Here is a 21,340-nt window from a genome sequence, read left to right as displayed (position 1 = left end):
TCTATATTGGATGTTATCTGGTAAAGGTTCTCTTACTGTTTCATCCTTCAGAAAATCAGTGATCATGGGAGTGCTTACAACTTGGGCATCTTGCATACCTAAACTTTCAATAAGCTCATTTATTTTCTGCTTCTGGCTTAGAAGATAAGAACCATCATTTTGTTTCTCAATTTCTATACCAAGATAGTATGACACATTACCAAGTTCTTTTATCTCAACATTGAGGTTTAAACATTTTACAATGTCCTTGTACTCTTGCTCACTTTTGCTTGCAATGAGCAGATCATCAACAAAAGCTAAAATGTATGCATATTGTCCATTTGTGCACCTAGTGTACAAGCATTTATCTGCTTCACCTTGCTTAAATCCTAAATTTGTCAATATTTCATGCAATTTTTCATTCCAACATTCTGCACTTTGCTTTAATCCATAAAGACCTTTGTTTAATTTACACACTAGCTGTCTTTGTTTTGTATTTATGAAACCTGTTGGCTGTTCCATGTACAAGTCTTCAGTTATTTCTCCGTGAAGAAATGCTGTTTTCACATCAATGTGGTTGACTTGCATGCCTTTTGAGACTGCAATGCTCAGAAGTGTTCTAATTGTCGTGTGTTTCACTACAGGTGCAAACACTTCATCAAAATCTTCTCCATATTTTTGAAGATATCCCTTTGCCACTAATCTGGCTTTATACCTTTCCACTTTTCCTTGTGCATTCCTTTTTAACTTGAATACCCATTTGCATCCTATAGCTTTCTTGCCAGGAGGTAATTTTGTAAGAATCCAAGTATTATTTTTATCCAATGCATCAATTTCTTCTTGTGCAGCTTTATGCCATTCAGCAGCTTCTTCTGCTGGCATTTTCTCAATCTCATCCCATGTTAAGGGCTCTTGAGCTTCTGCTGACTTTGTTAGGTAAGACAGTCTTGGGGGTGGAACACCTTTGTTTTCCCTGGATGAGCGTCTGACAACAGGTTGGTCCGACCTTTCTGCATCCTCTATATCTGAGAGTCCTTCTCCAATTGATTCCCCTTCTCCAACTGTACTGTCTTCTTCAATGATCCTTTCTGTGTCTGTTTCCTCTGCCTGTTCCTCGTTAGATACAGGTGAGTTGCTTTCAGACATCTGCCTTGGTATGGCATTTATATACACTGGCATGTCTATTATGGTTCTAGTTTCATATTCTGGATGATAAGGCTCATCTGGGATAATCCAGCCTTTATCAACCCTTTTGTTTTCATCAAAATATGTAACATGTCTTATGCCAACAATGCCAGTTTTCAGATTCAAAATTCTATATCCTTTGTGTCCTGGAGCATAGCCAACTAAAATGCCCCTTTCTGTTGTGGAATCCAGCTTATGCCTTCTTTGCTTTGGTACATGAGCATATGCTGTACTTCCAAATGTTCTTATGTGTGACAGGTTTGGCTTCCTACCATGCCATGTCTCATGTGGTGTGCGCTCAGCGCCTTTAGTTGGCATTCTGTTTTGTAGGTACACTGCTGTGAGAATGGCTTCCCCCCATAGTCTTTTAGGGAGATTGCTATCTGACAGCATACATCTGGTCATTTCCACAAGTGACCTAAATTTTCTCTCTGCAACAGAATTTTGTTCTGGTGTATAAGCTACTGTTGTGATATGCTGAATGCCTTCTTGTTCTAGAAATGTGCGCATGCTTTGTGAAGTGAACTCACCACCATTGTCGGTCTGAAGAACCTTTGGTTTTCTTTCAAATTTGTTGCTCACCATGGCTACGTATTTCTTCAGCATGTCTGTGACTTGACTTTTCTCTTTCAGCAAATAGGCCACACAGTATCTAGAGAAATCATCCAAGAATATTAGCACAAATCTGTTATTTCCCAATGATGGGATATTAAACGGTCCACATAAGTCACTGTGTATTAAGTCCAGTACTTTATTACTCCTATTTCCTGTGTATGCAGGAAATGAGGGTCTCACACCTTTTTGAGTAACACAGTCTATGCATTTCTCCATATTACCAGCATCTGCACTTATCTGAATGCCGGTGGCCAGTTGCTTACTGTAAAGATCCTGGATCACCTTAGAATCACGATGTCCCAGGCGGTGGTGCCAGATTTCCAGACTACATTTACCATCATTCTTCCTTACTTGCGCCATATGTGAGGCTTCACCTGAAATGCTCAGTTTATAAACATCATTATGCATAAAAGCTTCAGCATACACTTCATCATTTTTAGAGATTGTGCACTTACTGTTTTCAAAATGAATCACAAATCCCTTCTTATCTAATGTAGATACACTAAGCATATTGCAAACTGCTTGGGGAATATACAAGACATCACTTACAGGAATTTCTTTAACTTCATTAGACACTTTGCATTTTAAGAATCCAATACCTTTTGCTTGGATCTTAGCAGTCCCTGCGTTTGCAGTTTTAAGAATACCTTCCTCTGGACACATTTCCTGAAAGAAATCTTTACAATTGGTTAAATGGCATGTGCTCCCTGAATCCAAAATCCAAGTACTTTCATTTGAATTATTATTTACCATAGTCAAAGATTTTTCTGCCATTAGAAAGCCCTTGTGTTTATCTTTGTCCTTCATACATTTCCTGGTTTGAAAATTCTTTAGTTCCATTGGCTTAGGTGAGCTAGAGGGAGTGTTTTGTGTTTCCTTACACCATTTAGATACATGTCCCTCCTTTCCACATGAGTAGCAAATCAGCTTGCCCTTGGGTGGAGTTTTCCCATAGCTCCGCCTTCCTCTGTTCTTTGCCAAGAAATTTGTTTCATTTCTCTCTGACTTGCTTTGAGAACACATCTCCTCAGAATCATTTATTATGCATTCCTGCCTTAGTTTTGATGTTGCCTGTTCAAAAGATTGCCCTTCAATGGCCTCATTTACAGACCTAAAAACATCAAACTTCTTTGATAGTGAGGTAAAAAGAAATGCTCTTTTCAATGCATCACACATGGGAATTCCAGAAAGTTCTAACTTTTGAAATGAAGACATAAGATACATAATGTGATCATTACATTTACTTTTATCCCTTAATTTGGTTTCATTCAACTCTGCTAGCCAAATTGGTTGCTGCTTTGCATATGTAGTTGCATACATAGTTCTCAGTTTACATAAAATGTCCTTTGGTGTATCTTTTCCCTCCACTAATATGGCTTGTTTCTCTGAGAGAGCTTCCAAAAGCATGCACTTCACATAATAGTTTGCATTGTCCCATTCAGCCATATTTTCAGCTGTTCTGTCTTGGTCTAAGCATATATTTAATCTTTTTGCTCGAAGGAGACATATGAATCTTAGTTCCCACTGCCGATAATTAAACTCAGTTAATTTAGGCACCTTGAGAGAATAGAAAAATGGTGAATTTCTTCCCTCAGCCATTTTCTTAGCCTTCTGTCTGCTGTGTGGGGGGAGAGAGAGACAGACTGAATCTTTCCTTTAAAACTTAAGAGAAAAATGTGGCCTTTTTTTCTGCCTGGTAATATTTCTCTTCTTTTTCAATTCCTGGCCCTGGGCCCGTAACCCTTTTGTTGGATTATTTGTAGTAAATAATTAGCAGATTTTAGTACACACAGCTTCAGCTTTAGAAATGTTAATTTCTTTCTTCATCTCTCTCTCATTCACCCCTGAATAATTCACTGCTGAGTCACTTTAAAGTTGAAGTAACAAAACATCTGTTTACTCACAGTTTGTAGTTAGATTATAATCAGACAGGCTTATATATACATATTACTATACATTTGTCTTATCAGCTCCTTCCATGTGCTTAGATGGTAATGGATGCTCACACCACCATAGATCCTCTCAGGTTAGGAGAGAACATGAGCTCCATGTGCTCCATGTGCTGTGTCTAAACCCCCACAGGAAGTTGCATAGCAGTGTGACCTCTCTAAGTAATTCACATCAGAGGTCACAGAGTAATCACAGAGAAATAATAGGTGACAGGCAATGCATGTAAAATACAATTACATTCCAACAGTTGTACTATAACACTAGAGCATAATCAGGAAGTGATATGTTTTTAGCATGTAAGATGTAGTTGAGATGCCAAGGAAACATCTGAAGACGTTTTGTTTGCTAAGTTTGTAACCTGATATTGAGGTGTGTATTCTTGGCTTTTGTTTGTTGCTTTGTGACTGTTATTTTGTGATTTGCTAGAGGATGCTCTGGTTCTTCTTTTGCTACCTGCATTGAGCTATGTAGGTTTATGTGGACTAGAAGACTCAAATGTAATGTAATAATGCCTTTTCCATTTGCACCAGAGGGTAGGAAACCACTGCCCTATAAAGACACTTAACATCTTTTTGTCTCAGATATAAGGGGAGTGTTTTTAAGAAACGCAATCACTTAGGGAAAATAATCATAGCAAATAAACCGATTCTCACCATTACAAAGGAAGTGCAGACCACTTCTGGAGAAGGTGTTTTGTAGAATTTAGCAATTCCATGATATTTGGTATAATCTTGAGGTGTGAACACATAATTATATACCCAAGTATATAAAGGAATCTTGGGCTTGTTTCAATGGGTATCACATTCTTACCGTCCACTCTTCGGGGTTGCTTTGCCAGGAATTCTGATTTTGAAAGATTTAGGGGGTCATTTACTAAGGTGCACTAGCATTTTTATCTCGTGCTAAAAATCAGCTGATGCTGAGATGCCCGTTATATTCCTATGAGCATCTCGGATTTTAATGCCAGCTGATTTCTAGTGCAAGCTAAAAATGCTAGCGCACCTTAGTAAATGACCCCTTTAATTTGAAGCTGGAGAAATCCCCAGTCTCTGTGAAATTTTCTAGCAATGCAGGTAAAGATATATCCAGGTCAACTATATGCACCAGCTTAGAGAGCTGCACAGGAGCGGGTGGACAGAGGGAATCCCTTGGGGATCCCCTTCAGGTCTGCGGGGATCCCGCTGGGATGGACTGGGGTCCACAGGGATCCCGTGGGGATGGATCTGGTTCCTGCCGGGTTCCCGCAGAACAACACAGTCGAACTGACCTGTGCTTTCCCTCCCCACACATACCTGAAGTCACCCAGTGGAAGTCTTGGTAGGCCACTGCTTGTAGTTTTGGAAGCCATTTTAAACAAGCGGCAGCAGCAAGATGAATCTTCAGCGGGCAGGAAAGAGCGGGGGAACATTCCTGCCCCGAAGCAAGCTGCTAGACCACCAAGTGACTTCAGGTATGTGTGGGGAGGGCACCCAGGGCTGGAGGGGAGGAGGATGCAGAATGTGGGTGAAGGGAGGAGGGGAAAAATTGATCAAGGAGGTTAGATTGAGAACAGGAGGTGGTACGAGGCTATCTAGTCCAATGGGTTGAAGCCAGTAGGCAGAGACTGCCACCACACTGGTTCATCCAAAACAATAGCAAAAGATTTTTAGAAATAAGGGAATGCCTATGCGTGGTCCATCTGTAAAAAGCTGTTCCAGTTGGTAAGCAGCACCTTAAAAGGTAGAGGGCAAAATATTATTTATTTTTTTACTTGACAGCCTTTTAATTTATTTGAAAGCTTCCCATATGTAGATATAAATATCATAAAATAAAAATGGAATATTTGTTTATTTTTATTTATTTATTTATTTATTGCATTTGTATCCCACATTTTCCCACCCATTTGCAGGCTCAATGTGGCTTATCACTAAAACAGCTTCAATAATTATTGCTGGTAGCAACTGCACTAATAAAGGCTGTGTTTTGTGCTCATTTTTCTACACTGTTATACAATACAGTAATACATGGCCAGAGTTCAGTGAGGATACCCTGTTTACTGATGGGTTCATCTTAACTGTTGTAATGTGCCTTGGGAAGCCTGGTGTTACAAAGATTGGAAGTAAAATTAAACTTCCCTTTCATTGGGGCACATGAAATTGCATCTTTACCTTATCTCTTTTGGCTTATTCTGTTCTGAGCATGTTTCAGGGACAAGGATTTTCATAAGTCAAAATGATAAAAATATTTCATGCAGATCTTTCTTGGGGGAGGGGGGGGAGAGCAAGGTGACTGCAGTGTGGAAGGGGCTGGGATGGAGGAGATTACTTGCGGTGGGAACAGGTTAGATTCCCGCGGGAATGGGTTAGATTCTCTATGGGGACGGGCAGAGACGGGTTAGATTCTGGCAGGGACGGGTTCCATTTCTGTCCCCATACAACTCTTTACAACGGCTGATATCTTGAAAATTCCCCTCTCCCCCCCCCCCCCCCCCCCCCCCCCCCCCCACTTGTACACACCTAATCTCTGGATTGATTAAGATGCCTCTAATTAAAGGGTCCAGAATAAGGACAAAGAAGGGATGATAATGGGAACCCCTGCCTAGTGCTTCTTGCTATTTCAAACAATTTGGAAGAAACCCTATTTACCCCATCCCAGCAATCAGAGAGTAATATAAAGTCTGAATTGCTGATATAAAGGACCCCTCAATGCCATATATGCATAATACTTCATACCTAAACATCCAATTAACTCTGTAGAACATCTCTGCATCAAAGCTGATAAGCAGAGAAGGCGTTGTACCAAACTTCATCCTCTCCAGAGAAACCAATATCTGTCTCAGGTTTTTTTGCCATCTGTCGAGAGTGCAAAAAGCCCACCTGTGGGTCAGCCAAACTTATAAGGTAGTACTTGATCCAACCTGTTGGCTAGAATCTTGGCAAATAGTTTAGCCTCTTAAGTGAGATTGGCCTGTAGGAATCTGCCAGTTGCAGGTCTTTACCCGGTTTCAATAGAACCACTATTAGTGCCTTACATATAGATTCAGGCATGGTCCCTGTAGATACAAAGGAGTTAAAATTACTAACTGCTTAACAACCATGTTTAAAGGCAGAAAATGTTATAAAACCAAAATGTTATAGAACCACTATTAGGGCCTTACATAAAGATTCAGGCATGGTCCCTGAAGATACAAAGGAGTTAAAATTACTAACTGCTTAACAACCATGTTTAAAGGCAGAAAATGTTATAAAACCAAAATGTAATAGAACCACTATTAGGGCCTTACATAAAGATTCAGGCATGGTCCCTGAAGATACAAAGGAGTTAAAATTACTAACTGCTTAACAACCATGTTTAAAGGCAGAAAATATTATAAAACTCAGATGGGAAGCCATCCAATCTGTGTTTTATGCAGTGGACTTATTTATTTATTTAATACATTTGCATCCCGCACTTTCCCACTAAAAGCAGGTTCAATGCGGCTTACATAGTATTAAGTTATACAGAATTTTGTTAGATAAGGTAAGAAATTAAATATAACATAGGAATAGCATGGATGGGTCGGTAGAGATAGGTGATAGGGGGATGGTGATAGAATGGATGGGTTGGTAGGGATAGGTGATGTGGAGGCTGATGTGGGAGATATGGACTTCCTCTGACTATATCATTGAGTAATGTTCCTCTGAGAATCATCTAGTCTAGGTAACTGCAGGCCAGAAAGGTACATGGTGTTGTCTAACTCTGCATCCTCAGGAGGAGAATACTAGTTAGAATTCCGCAAATATTTTAAATATGTCTGTCTCTGTTCTAATCAGACGGCCTTTATCATCTTTTAATTGAACTATTCTACGGGGACCCCCGTCTTGTGTGACTGAAAGAGCCAACAGACTTCCAGTTTTATTAGCATGTTTAAATAATTGATAATATATTGTAACTTTTTTTAACGTGAGCATGAATCAGCTGGCTAAGAGCATACTGGGAAGCCAATAACCTGGCCTTATTAGATCTAGTGGGATTTAAACCATAATTTTGCCTGTCACTTCTGACTTGCCTCTCCCATTTTTGTAATTGAGCATCCCAAGATTTTTTCTTGTGAGGGGGCTTATGATGTGATATAATATCTTCTCTTAATAGAGCCTTGACAGCTTCCCAAAATATTACTGGCTTAGTGGAATATTCCTTATTATGATATACATATTCTTTTCATATTCTAAAAAGGTCATGAAATTTGTTGTTATAAGTCCCTAGGGAAACACTATCTTTTCCTCCCAGTCTCTTGCTTATCCCCTTCAATCTTCTCCCAAATCATAGCATGGTCAGATACATAAACTGGACCTATTTCAGTTGTTTTCAAAGATGAAGCAAGAGAGGACAACATCAATATATAGTCGATTTTTAAGATTTACTCATGTACTCTAGATAGGCAAGTTACATCACTTGGGTGTAGGAACCTCCATGTGTCTAGTAATTCTAGAAGTTACAAAGTAAAGGGGCTCCTTTTGAATAATCAACTGGGATTATCGATGATGGGTGAGATCTATCTAAAAGTGGGTTAAAAACACCATCTCTTCCCATGACTACTGGTACTCCAGGAAATGTTGTAAATGGTTTATAATGATCTTGAAAAATAGCTTTTTCAAGATCATTATAAACTTGAGATATTGATTTTGGTGCATAGATGTTTACCAGTATCAAGAGCTGACAATTTAAAGCTACCACCTTGCTTAAATCTCTTCATAAAGTTGGTTAATAAATCCCAATAAATAAAATAAAATACATGTACTATAACTTATCTGCCCAGTGGGTCCACGATACACTTATATTTTTTCCATGAGGTAATTTTTTTTTTATAAAGTCATTTTCACATATATGAGGCCTCTTATAATACCAGCTGTCATAAAAGTACGTATCATGACATGATGGCATGCACTGAAAGGCATGGGCAGAATTTGCGATTATATCCATAGATTATAAAACACACCAATCCATGTGCATATATGCAGGTGTGGCTGTCCATGCCTGCAAGGTAGGTACGATTTCTGCCTACACACACTATTATTGAAGGTGGAAAGGAATAGACTCAGAAGTAACCTGAGGAAATGCTTCACGGAAAGGGTAGTGAATTCATGGAACGACCTCCTGGTGGAAGTGGTGGAGATGAAAACAGTATCTGAATTCGAGAGAGGTGGGGACAAGTTCATAGGATCTCTAAAGGAAAGAAAGGGAGAATAGATGGCATGAATGGGCAGACTGGATAGGCCACATGGTCTTTATCTGCCTACATTTTTCTCTTTCTGTAATTTTATAAATATACATAGACACGTATGTGTCTTTATAAAATATGACCCAAGTAGGTGCCTGCATGCCCTCTTAAACCAGTCACCCTGTTATAAAATTACCCTCCACAAGTGTAAACTGTTATGTACATCAGTGACGCAAGCTCCTATTTTGATGCATTTTGAATTGTATTTTTTATATATACAGCAGAATGTGAAAAATATAAGGCTGTATAGACATCTGCAAGGCACTGTGTTTTGTATGTGTATATAAAATCCATTTATGCTTAGATAGATAGATGTTTATGGTGGATGGTCAAAAGCTTAGTTCACCCTCAAGCTCAGACACACTTCAACTGTGGAAAGCAGTGTCTTTTATAGATAATGGCTTTTGATAACCCTGATGTGGTTGTTCCTGCCTGCCACCCATCTATCCTCATGTGGTGGAAAGGAGCGGCCCTTCTGCTGAGACACCTAGTGGAGGAGTCAAACAGGAAGCTGGCTACCTGTACTTGGCATATGTGTTCTTTAGCATTTCAATCTTAAGGGATCTATTTGCAAGTTCTCTAAATGTAGCACAGCAGTGTTCCCAGGATTCAAGGGACTTGTCTTTGGTTCCAGGTGGATTCTCACAGCATGGGTTGCTCTTTTTCTTTCTGTTTACAGGAGTGGATGCAAAGTAAAGAAGCAGGAAGCTTTGTCCTTGACCCTGGATCCTTGCGCACAGGTAAATGGCTTTCTGGTAGGGGCAAACAGATTATACTAGATTTCAGCCTGTGTCTAATTATAAATTAAATGTAGCATTTGAAGCTTTTTCTGCAAGTGGGCAGATGCTGAAAATTGGCCTTTCTGTGGTGAATAGTATCACATTGTTTTACCCATGTCAAAAAGGGACAAGTCTGGAGGCAGAGGGAGGGCACAATGGGATTTCAAATCCCTGTAGATGGTTTTAGCCACAGGTTTTGTCCATGTGGTGTGGTTTGATCACTTTTGGTTTTGATCTTCCAGTCCCAGGGATTTCAGAATTGCCCTGTATGGGTTAATTACCAGTTACTGCATTGCTGACATACATAGAAAACTGAGATGATATTGAGCCTTTGACTTAATATAAAATAATAATCTCAATACATGTTCGAATTAATGGGATCTCAGAAATGTCACAAACTGACTAGTTTTGGAAAGTTTTTCTATTGGGAGTTTGCATCAGGCTGTAAATTCAGCAAAACCAATGGCTTTCACTTCTACATTTTAGTGTTTTTTTCTGTTTTTTTCCCTCTCAGATCTTCTTGGGAAACCAGAGTAAATTTACTGGATACAAAAGCTGTAATCAGCTGTCTGCACCCCCTACTGCAGCCTCCCCCCCCCCCCCCCCCGTAAACAGAGTAAAGACTACAGATTTTTCACTCTTGTTGCTTAGGATGCAGGTGTAACCGTATCGGAAGTTCCAGAGCTGGAGAACAGGGATGGCCATGCCACCGATGAGGAAAAGTTGGCGTCCACAACAGGCAGCCAGAAACCAGCTGTGCCGGAGGTGAAAGGTGAGGCAGAGGAAGACGTGGAGTTCTTTGAATGTTCCAATGTTCCTGTGTCTGACAAACCCCATCACTTTTCACCCTCACAAGAAGGTATGGAATTAAATACCCACAGTAACATAGTTGCTAACTGCTTTCGCAATTAACATTTCACAAATACTAATTTCACATTCAGATGACGTTTATTGCAGAAAAGGAAGGTCCCTTGGTATCTGATTACAGTGCCTACCAGGGGTGACCAAAATCAATCTGTCGCCTGAGGCAGGGATGAGATGCCGCTGTCCTTCCCAGCCACGGTCTGACATCTCCCCCTGCCCTCCTCATCTCCTCAACCCTCTTCCCTGTGTTTACCTTTTTTTTTTTTACAAAAGGCAGCAGCGATTCCCATAGGCTGCCCTGCTGCCGGCACTGGCCTCTTCACTCTACTGAGTCCCGCCTCTGAGGAAACAGGAAGTTACGTCAAAAGGTGGGCCATAGTAGGGAGAAGAGGCCGGTGCTGGCCTCTGGGAATTGCTACCATTGCTGCCTTTTGGAAAAGAAAAAAAAGAAAGTAAACGCGGGGAAAAGGGTTGAGGAGGGAAGGGGGAGATGCCACTCCATGGAGAGTGCTGCCTGAGGCCCCTGCCTCAGTTAGTCTAATGGTAGAGCCTCCACTGGTGCCAACTAGTGGTCACTTTATCTGCAGCTTTTAGAAAGGGTAAAAGGGGGGTAGGGTAAAGGGTAATGGATTTGATATACTGCCTTTCTGTAGTACAACTAAATCAGTACATTTATTATATGCAGGTACTTTCTCTGTCTCTAGTGTGCTCACAATCCTAAGTTTTGTACCTGGGCAGTGGAGGGCTAAGTGACTTGCCCATAGTCACAAGGAGCTGAAGTGTGCATTGAACCAAGTTCCCCTGGTTCTTATCCCATTGCACTAACCATTAGGTATTTGAGGACTGTTATCTTCATCCTTGATGTAAAGGTGTCCTGAATGAAAATACTTGGAATAAACAGGTGCCCTTTGTGCAGTGTTTGGTTTGAGCATTTGTAACTTACTTTGCTGCCTTCCTCTTTTATCATCATCCGCCTCCTGTCAGATTGAAGGGGAGCTGCTATCTTATCTCCAGCATCTGTACACCAGAGCTTAGGCACAGATTGACATGGGGCCTCTGGAACCATGTCCTGACCAACTTTCTGCCTCGCACAGTATTAGCAACTAGGGATTGGGGTTCTTGGACAGAGGCTGGCTTGTTTGCCCCACCCCCAACTAGCCAAAAGGATGTGCTGCTGCCCTTGCACTGAAGGAGGTAGTCCAGTGCTTATGAGGACATGAGGGGAAGTTTTATAGATGGTCCTCTCTGATGAGGAACCTTAGTGCTACATGGTGAGAGCCTATTCTATAATGTTATCTGGGCTCCCATATTTCTTTTATAGAATACTAGCGTCATCCAACATCAGCGTGCCCAACATACATGCCCAAAATTTCACCAGCCATAGACCTGGCATAACTGTGGTTGCATAAATGCAGCAAGGGCACCCTGTTAGTACTTGCACATGTAAGTGTACCCTTACCCACATAAGTGCTAGTATTCTGTAATTATATATTCGCAAGTGGCACAAAAACGGAGGCACCCTGTTATAGAATTGATCTGCTAGAGCTTCCCGGTCCTGTCCTGTCCTGTCCTGGAAATCCCACGGTCAGCTGAATTTTAAGGATATCCATAATGAATATGCTCAAGATAAATTTTGCATATATTGAAAACCCAGTTTATGCAGATTAACTGTGGCTATGGTATTATAAGACAAGTTTGGCAAGTTCTGCATTAAGCTTAGTCTTTATACTATGACAGAACCTATTTATTAATGCTGCTTAATTTAGGTTAATGCATGTTAGACCCTCTGTAAGTTGTATTAATGTTTTGAGTTTTTACCTGAGGTGTTCGTGGCAGATTGACTTACCCAGTGTCACAAGGAGCATCAGTGGGAGGAGGAGGATTTGAACCCTCAGCGTTGTGCAGCCTAGAGAAAGTTCTTCATTTTCTCCAGTTTTCCAGTCATGTCTACCTGCCCGGCAGTGATATAGTAGTGTTCTACTGAAGGACTTACTATAGCAGCAGGAACACTGGGTTCACTTCAGTACTTCAAACTGGAATGAGACAGGGAAGATGAGGAAGAGCCCTAGACAATGACATGCTAATTTTTTTTTGTTTGTATGTTCAGGGCTAAGCATTCTGGAATGACTGATGTGGACCCGGCTCCTTTAAAATCATTGTGACTATTTACAAGAGTCTGATAATTGCATTCAATTCATTGCTGTCTTCTGTTTTTAATTTGTGGCTCCAGTCATTCCATTAAAAAAAAACCAAAAAATTCTTGCAGTTATAGTCCTTGTGCAGTGATAAACATAAGTGAATGCATTTAGGTCCCATGATTGCAGGTTTCTGAAATACCTTAGCCAAGGACTACCAGTGCAATGACAAGGCTAGGTGAGTTGAAAGAATCTGACTTTGGAGAGGGGAGGGTTAATAACTTGAACAGGAAGGCCGTTAAATCTTTGTTTTATTTGGATTTTGAATCCGGTTGTGTAAAAATCTTGTGTTTTCATGTTAGACACTGTGAAAATCCAGCAGCCTTTTCCACCTATAATCACAACATGCATTTGTAACCTCTGGTTAAATTGAAATTCTGAGTGGAGTTTGCCATTAGTCAAGCTTGGAGCTCGTATGGTGTGTAGCGGGTTAGAAAGGGAGACTTCAGAGTGCTCCTAGTCTATAATAAGAAGAAACCATGCATAAGCCATAGCATCTACCTCTTTAAGCACTTACAACCTCTATGTTCCTTCCTATGTTTTAGGGTGTGAAGAAGAAAATTTGAAAGACACAGAGGAGAAAGAAGGCCTCATAGACCCTGTAAGTACAGTCTATATGCCTGGATTCATCTTCTCTTGCTGCCTGTTTAATCAGTTTATCCATTGCTTTACTTGTGATGGTTGGGCATCCCTCCTGCCAGAACATGGTCTTGGTCATGGTGGTTCTCTTCCCTAAGGGCATAGGAGAGTTTGGAGATCCTGTTCTGTGTACATTGAGAACTTTTTTCATGAGTCAGCCTTGTTTGAGGATTGTAGTATATAAATGGACTACAGAGGAGGTTTTCATGGCAGCTGAATTACTAGAAGGAAATTTTATTGTTCTGTAACTGTTTATACTGGGCTGAGATTCTAGGGGTTACCTATCGAGTCTGTGTGTTGATTCTCATTGCCACTCACTGTTGACCTTGTCCAGCTGATGTTCGATCCCTGTGCATGCCTTCCTCCTAGCTCTCCTTATCCTACCTTTCTTTGCTGTAGCATGTCCTGGATAGCTGGTTTGGCAGCATGGTCCAGTTTCTGAGAAAGCTACTTGTTAGAATGGTGCACTAGTGACTGAGCGCACAATTTCTTTTTTCTTTTTTTTTTCCATTTTCTGTTTTTATTAAATGAAATATATGCAATACTATACAATAAGAGGCTAGCGTACAATTGAGAAAATAATCCTACTCACAGCCTCCCCCCAACAGCCAGTGCAAAAAGCATCTGTACACCTCTCGTGAGGGAGGGCAGCACAGCTCAAAGTCAGTGCCATGTTCGAGCGTACAGTTTCTAACGCAAAAGTAAACCCAAAGTTTTGCTCTCCAATGCAGTAAGCTAATCATATACCAACTGAAAGTGCACAGAGCTTGTGCGCTAATCAGGGCAAGCACACTTGAACATACACGCACAAGGTTCAACACCAAGGGTAGCTAGTACTTTGCGCATGTCCGAGCAAAATGAATGTGCTGGCGCACATCTGCATATGTACTAGGATGTTATTCTGTGGATAAATAATCAGTATCATAAAACTTTTGTGTGCATAAAATTTTTCACTATGCAGATATTTATATACACGGATTTTAAAAAACAAAATTCTTCTCAGACCTGTGCGCAGAACCATCACCTTCCATGCTATCCTTTTGTAAACCGCTTAGCTGCCTACGTGTAGGCCTCAGACAGTATATCAAGTGTACGCAAATACATAAATAAAAGGGCATTTAACCGTGGCATGGGGGGAAGGGACTGCTAGGAGGGGGTGGGAGGATGGGAGGACTAGGGTGGATCGGTTTATTGGGAGGGTTAGGGGGGAAGAGGGAAGAGGAGAGGGGGGAGTGGAGGATAACAATACTGGGTAGGAGGGAGGGAGGATTAGGTACGAGGGGGGAATTGTTACAAAACGGTTGATGACGGATCATTTCGTCTTCTTGCTACTATGTTTATTTGAAAAGGAGCCCGGTGTTTGGGCTAATTGTTAATTGCATAGAATTTTATTTGTCATCAATACCAATGTTGAAATATAGGGTTGAATGACTATAGTATATCATGGGTATCCGAGCATGTACTTCACCACTAGTTGAAGGGGGAGGGGTAAAATGTAAAATTTGATGCCTAGCAACATTGTTGTGTGTTTGTGGTGTTTTTAGCAAATATGTTATTATTGTGTTATAGTGAATTTGTATTTCTTGATCTGTCATCAATAAAAACCGTTGAAACATAAAAGGGCATTTAAACCTCTCAGATGGTACTGCAGAAGATGAAACGAATCCTTCTACATCTCCTCTGATGTGGCATTTAAAGCTGAGCACAACGCTTGCTCTTTGAGACTTCTCTGCATTGGAGCTGAATGGCTAGTAGGTTCAGTAACATTTCATTTTTCCCCCTTTAGTTTTATTAGAATTTTGCAATATTACAAGAAAACACAACTAAAAATTCCAAGAAAAGATAAATATTTTCCACCAAAGTGGAAGGAAATACTAAGCATTATACACCAAGGTATGAGATGCTAACAAAGTATATAGAGTATGGGATTATTAGAATGACATTATCACTACCCCCCCCCCCCCCCCCCTAAACCACCCTTTTTCAAATAAGGAATGAAATTATTTATTCATAAGAAAAGCTTCTAACAGAGAAAGATCATTATAAACATAATTATCCTGTTGATAGGAAATTAAACATCTGCAAGGAAAGCATAAAAAAGTAGCTTCTATAGCTAGAACTGTAGGTTTTAGCTGTAGAAATTGCCTTCTCAGTTGAGTTGCTAGAAACATTCATTTTAATATGCTGCACATCAGTGCCTGTGCAAGCTTATTGCATCAGCCCTCAGTGCGTGAGAGCAGAATGGAAAGGTGCTATGTGTGTGTTTTGCAATATAGAGGTGTTCTACACGGGTTAGCCTCAAGGGGGTGGCAGTATCCCAGGTTTGCTATTAGTGCATCTACAATTACTACAGAAAACCATACTTACCACGAGCAGTCAGTTTTCTCTTTATGGCAAGAAAACTTATTATTTCAACCTTCTTTATATTACAAATGCACTTTTAACTTTAGGCAAGGGAGTAGTACCTGAAATCCAGAGCAGCAGATAAGAGGCCATTCCTGCACCATATCTTCCTAGTAAATTAATGGAGTAACCCTCACACAAGTATTAAGTCTAAAGCTATACAGCCCCATTTGGGTTTTTTTTTCATCAATAGAAATTTTAGGTGATGGTAGCCTTCTGTGTCGGGGTGGCTCCATTCAGTCAACAAAATTGCAACAAAGACCCTTCATATTCCTACTGAGCCCTGTGGCTCCAGTATGGGACACATCCAGTCCTTAAATAATAGAATGGGGCAAGAGATGTTCATTCTAAACATGATGTGCTCTACTTAAATGGGTTGGTAATTTCAGAACCACTCTGGTAAATTCCAACAAATTCAAGAAGAAATATTTTGAAAATTATCTGTTTTTTGTTTAATTTGCTAAATATTTTTCTAAGATTTGTTTATTGGGTAGGGTGATACTCCCTCGACATTATATATTTGATTTTTTTGTGTGTGTGTTTAAAGCTGGAAGGAAGAGGGTAACCAAAATGGAGGTTTTCAGTTTCAGCCAAAACCAAATCTGTGGCCAAAATCTGCTGGAATGTTTTGGCCAAAACTGAAACCTGGGCAGCATGGCCTCCCTGGCAGAAAGCTGCTCACCACCCTTCCACCACCCATAGGCCCTTCCCAGGCCTACCTTAGAAGCGATGATCTAGTGGCCTAACTGGGGCAGGAGCAATCCACAGTCGCGCCTGCCCCTGCACTCTCTGATGTCAAAATGGCTTGCCTATTAATAAATTCCCAAACAAGTTAAAAGCAGTATTTTAGAAAAGACATACAAATCGACATCTCAAGTTCCACTAGTGTTTTAGAACAGGATCTGCCGACGTAAAGCCTGTTGTACTTTACATAGAGAAATGGACATTTATGCACCAGTTATGTGCGACAGGGCCATTCATTTTAGAAACGCACATGTCTAAACTATCAACCGGTCAGAACAGGCACATAAATATTTACAGTACAAAATAGCAACATAAATGTTTGTGCTGGAATATAAACATTTATGTCTGTAAAATATCTAAGAAACAGTTTATGTTTCCCAGAGCTGTCACTGAGTCTAGTATCCCCTTGCCAGTTTCACTTTAGGGGGTGGGGGCCATCCAAGGGGGTAATCTCCCCTAATCTCTCCAGTGGAGCGCTGCTTAATAAGAACATTCTTCAGAAAAAAACTAGAAGTCTTGGGTAGCACATATAAATCCCAGCATTACTTTATGTACAGGCGTGCGTTCTCTTTCTGAAATAGGGAATATGTGTTTGTTTTTTAGGCCTGCACAGAATACGTCCTCTTCCAGGTGCATGTTTTTCAGTTTTAGATGTTTTGGCTTGGTAAAAATCGAGTTAAGATGTTGATGCAATATAAATGCTTAAATGCAGGTTTATGTACATCTGAAACTTGAATAGCACCAGCATTTAAACATAACAAAAATTAGCATTTCAAACTGAAGAGCTAAAAGCGTAAAATGAGAGTTTTGAATACCTACTTAAACAATCTTTCAGTTGTTTTCTAAATGACCAAATGTTGATCGCCGCTCTGAGCTCCGCTGGGATAGAATTCAGATCAAAAGGGATCCTCAGGAGCTTAGCCTAGAATGGGTGGCAGAGCTGGTGGTTGGGAGGCGGGGCTAGTGCTGGGCAGACTTATACGGTCTGTGCCGGGGCTGGTGGTTGGGCGGCGGGGATAGTGCTGGGCAGACTTATACGGTCTGTGCCAGAGCCGGTGGTGGGTGGCAGGGATAGTGCTGGGTAGACTTATACGGTCTGTGCCAGAGCTGGTGGTTGGGAGGCGGGGTTGGTGGTTGGGAGGCGGGGATAGGGCTGGCCAGACTTATACGGTCTGTGCACTGAAGAGGACAGTACAAATAAAAAAAGTAGCACATATGAATTTATCTTCTTGGGCAGACTGGATGGACCGTGCAGGTCTTTTTCTGCCGTCATCTACTATGTTACTATGTTACTAAAACCACACAAACACATAAGACACTTTCTGGACTACTAGCAGCGAGGACACCTCCTGTGAGCAGAGAGGTCAAATAGCCAGATGCACTGTGCCACAGGCAGGTCTTCTCTGACCAGGATTGGCGTCGTCCCTCAGGGTTTTTCACTAGCTAGGGTCCTCCAAAAACAGCAAAAGTTATTTATTAGAAAAAGCAGGAGCCACCTCCTAAGGATTTCAGGTACAGCACAGTTTAAAGATACACCTTTCTCAGAAATTTCATTAGGGGCTTAAGTCTTATTAGCACTTCAAGCTGAAAAACACAGCTTTGACTTGAGTAGTCCTATTTCCTCTGCAGTACTGTCACTAGAATCTCTGGAAAAAGAATGAGGAGAATGTCTCTGCTTTAGTCTTTGTAGTAGGAGTGCGGGCCCTGGAAGGGCCTTCCTACCCCATCTTTCCCAATTCGTCAGCTATGGGGCTCAGTCAGTCTTTGCCAATCCTTTTCAGTCCCAAACTCTTCTCAAAACCTCCAAAGTCAAAGTAAAGGAAAACTACAGCCCTGGCTTTTTGCAGTGTTTTATTTTATCACACTGGCCCACCCACTGCTGCCCTTTATAAATAAACTTAATTGTCTCTGGATTTGGGACAGAACTATTATCAAGAAAAGTAACTAGAACTTATCTCCATGTTTAAGTCATCCTTAGCTTCATAGAGAGTGGTTCTCTTCATTCCCTTGCTCATTAGTCGCATCCAACTCCATGTCCTGGGGCTCCTCCTCAGCGTTTGGGTTTTTAGTCTATCTCCATGGGCTGGGGCTCTTGCTCTAGCTCTGTTTTTCCCCCACCCTTCCTCTTCCTCCTCTCACTGCTTGTGTTTTCAATCCCTGTGCTAGAGACTACTCCTTTGATTGACAGCAAGAGGCTTAGGAAATCTGGAAACCCTACCCTCATGTGTGTTTCCCAGGACAGTGGTGATATTTCAGTCACACAGTGGTGATGTCAGCAGGTGATGATGCCGAACCAAAGAGAGATTCAAAGCTGATAGTCTCGAGATACTTTTAAAAACACATGCGTGGGAATTCCCACCTAAAGCGAGTGGTATAAATAGTGGTCTCAGCACATTTCAGAATCAGTTTTTCTTGTCCGCTCTATGGTTAGGGCCACATAAGAGATTCTTTCCTTCAGTTTGTACCTTCCTTCATAATTTCTTCCTTTAAAGAGTTTGACTTAGCAGCGTTAGCTTTTACAATGTCTTACAAAGAAACTGGATTTCAAACACTGCTGTAAATGCATGTATAAGATATCTATTTTGGACACTCATGAGTCCTGTATATGATGTATGGGACCTTCCCATCCTGTAGACTCTTATTCCACATGCTGACAAATGTCTCCCAGAGCAAGAAAAATGATGGAGTTAAAAATTGAGAGACTATCTATACAATAAGAGCTAGTCCCCACAAAAGTCCAGGTCAACCTCTTGTCAAGACAGCTCAACCGACAATCCAAACATCATGCTAAATCCTTAGGAAAACATGAGACACTCGGGGCAACCAGCTATAGGTTCCCAAACTTGCTCAAAGGATCAGCTGTCCTCAAAAACTGCTTCTGATATCCAAAGCACAGACAAACATTTAAAATTCTCGGCGCAGGCAGCAACTCCTCCTAGGTGCTGACATCACACTGATGAACTCCTCAAGACTCCGCCTACAACGTCTTCGTCGCCTAATATGGATAGAGCAGAATCCTCATTCAGTCGGCGCAGGGATACTTATTCAGTCCCCTCTTCTGCTTCGATGACACAAAGGGATAGCCCTTCTCCTAAACAATGCAGAGGGGAATTTACACCGATGCCTCAAACTCCTCCTTTGGCACAGAGACAGCTATTCACGCCTCAGCCAAATAATACAACTATATCAGCAGAATGTTCAGCTACTCCGGTTCCTGCCAAGAAGACTAGAACGTTCTAGACATTCTACTCATGACAGATATCGCTCCTCTCTCTGTGCATAGCAGATCATCTCACCCTTCTACAGAACTACAAGAATTATGGAGGCAGGTTCTGCAGGAGAAAATGGGAGCTTCTGCATCTAGACACTCTTCTCATCATAGAACATCTCACTTACCACCATCTTTATCTACTTTCTCATTGCTAGTAAAAGCATTTTCTGATATTGGCTCTTCTTTTCCCTTGGTTTCTATAACCCCAGCACAACTATCTTCATGTTACTGTACTAGATCAGCTGGAATACCGTCGGATCCATCTCCTCCAGAACCGATTAAAACATCCCTTCCAGAGGATACCTCCTACTTCAGATTTTTACAAACAATTGCAAAACCTCTTCAGGTGGAGACACACAATTAAAACCTGATCCAAGAGCAAAGCGTAGGAATGTGCTACAATTTCTTAAATACACCAAAAGAGAGGTATTACCTTTACATGAGGTATTACAGTAGGACATATGGAATACTCCATATACTTCTAGATGTACTTCCAAAGCTGTAGAGACTAAATACAAAATTCAGTCCTCTATAGCTCACGAAAATCTCAACTTTCACATCATTCCATGGTAGTGGAATCAGCTCTATGCAAACATAAAAATTCTAAAACTCATTCTAATTGCCTTCCTGCTAAAGAGCAGAAATTTTTAGACCTTATTAGAAAAAAGTTTATCAATACAATGTGTAGTGCTAGAATTACAGCACATTATTTCTGCTTGACCAGGTACATGTTCAAAATGCTGGAAAAATTAAAGCTGATGGTGGAATCTGTCAAAAGATTCAGCAAAACCGTTTCATAATTATTTACAGGATCTTGAGGACCTTTCTAAATACATGATTAGAACATCACTTGATTCTCATCAAACAGCAATGAGAGGTGCAGCTGTTGGTATTTCAGTTAGGTGGATAGCTTAGCTAAAATCTTCTGTGCTACAGGAAGATGTTCATGATAAGGTAGCAGATGTACCCTGTACAGGCCAAACTTTTTTTGCAGATAAGGTCAAAGAAATCATTGACCTTATTAAAGATGATTGCAACACATTCTACTAGAAAACAAAATGCTTATTATAATTTAAAAAATCCCATTACAATTACAGGAGATATTAACCCTATAACAGGTCGTACTCTAGACAATCAAATTAGTTTAGAGCACAAAGGGAGAGAAAATCACAGAAGAATGTACAACAACAACAATCCAACAAACTGTCTCCTGCTTTTTAGACAATTTTCCCAGACACATCTTCCAGTAGGGGGAAGATTAGCAAACTTCCTTCAGCAGTGGTCTTTACAGTCAAATGGATATTGACAAATACATCGCCAGTACCAAGAATCACAGTTTACTAATTGCGGCTATGCTGACTACTAGAGCACATTTGCACAGAGCTTCTGCTCAGGACATTTGTAAGGCAGCTGCTTGGTCCAAAATTCATACATTTACTAGATATTGTTGTTTGGATCACCCTGGTTATTCTGATTC

The 21,340-nt window shown here is 40.8% G+C and overlaps 1 protein-coding gene across 1 annotated transcript in view; it reads left to right on the top strand.

The window, feature by feature from the left end:
* TACC1 (transforming acidic coiled-coil containing protein 1) overlaps positions 1–21,340 on the top strand; it is a 97,517-nt gene that overhangs the window by 41,598 nt on the left and 34,579 nt on the right. Inside the window, 3 exon segments of the mRNA XM_030201913.1 lie at positions 9,648–9,708; positions 10,399–10,606; positions 13,352–13,407. Coding sequence (XP_030057773.1) covers positions 9,648–9,708; positions 10,399–10,606; positions 13,352–13,407 — 325 coding nt within the window.

This window comes from Microcaecilia unicolor, chromosome 4, assembly GCF_901765095.1.
Source record: "Microcaecilia unicolor chromosome 4, aMicUni1.1, whole genome shotgun sequence".
Classification (NCBI taxonomy): Eukaryota; Metazoa; Chordata; class Amphibia; order Gymnophiona; family Siphonopidae; genus Microcaecilia; species Microcaecilia unicolor.
Note: the sequence above shows the minus strand (reverse complement) of the source record. Positions and strands in the feature narration are given on the sequence as shown.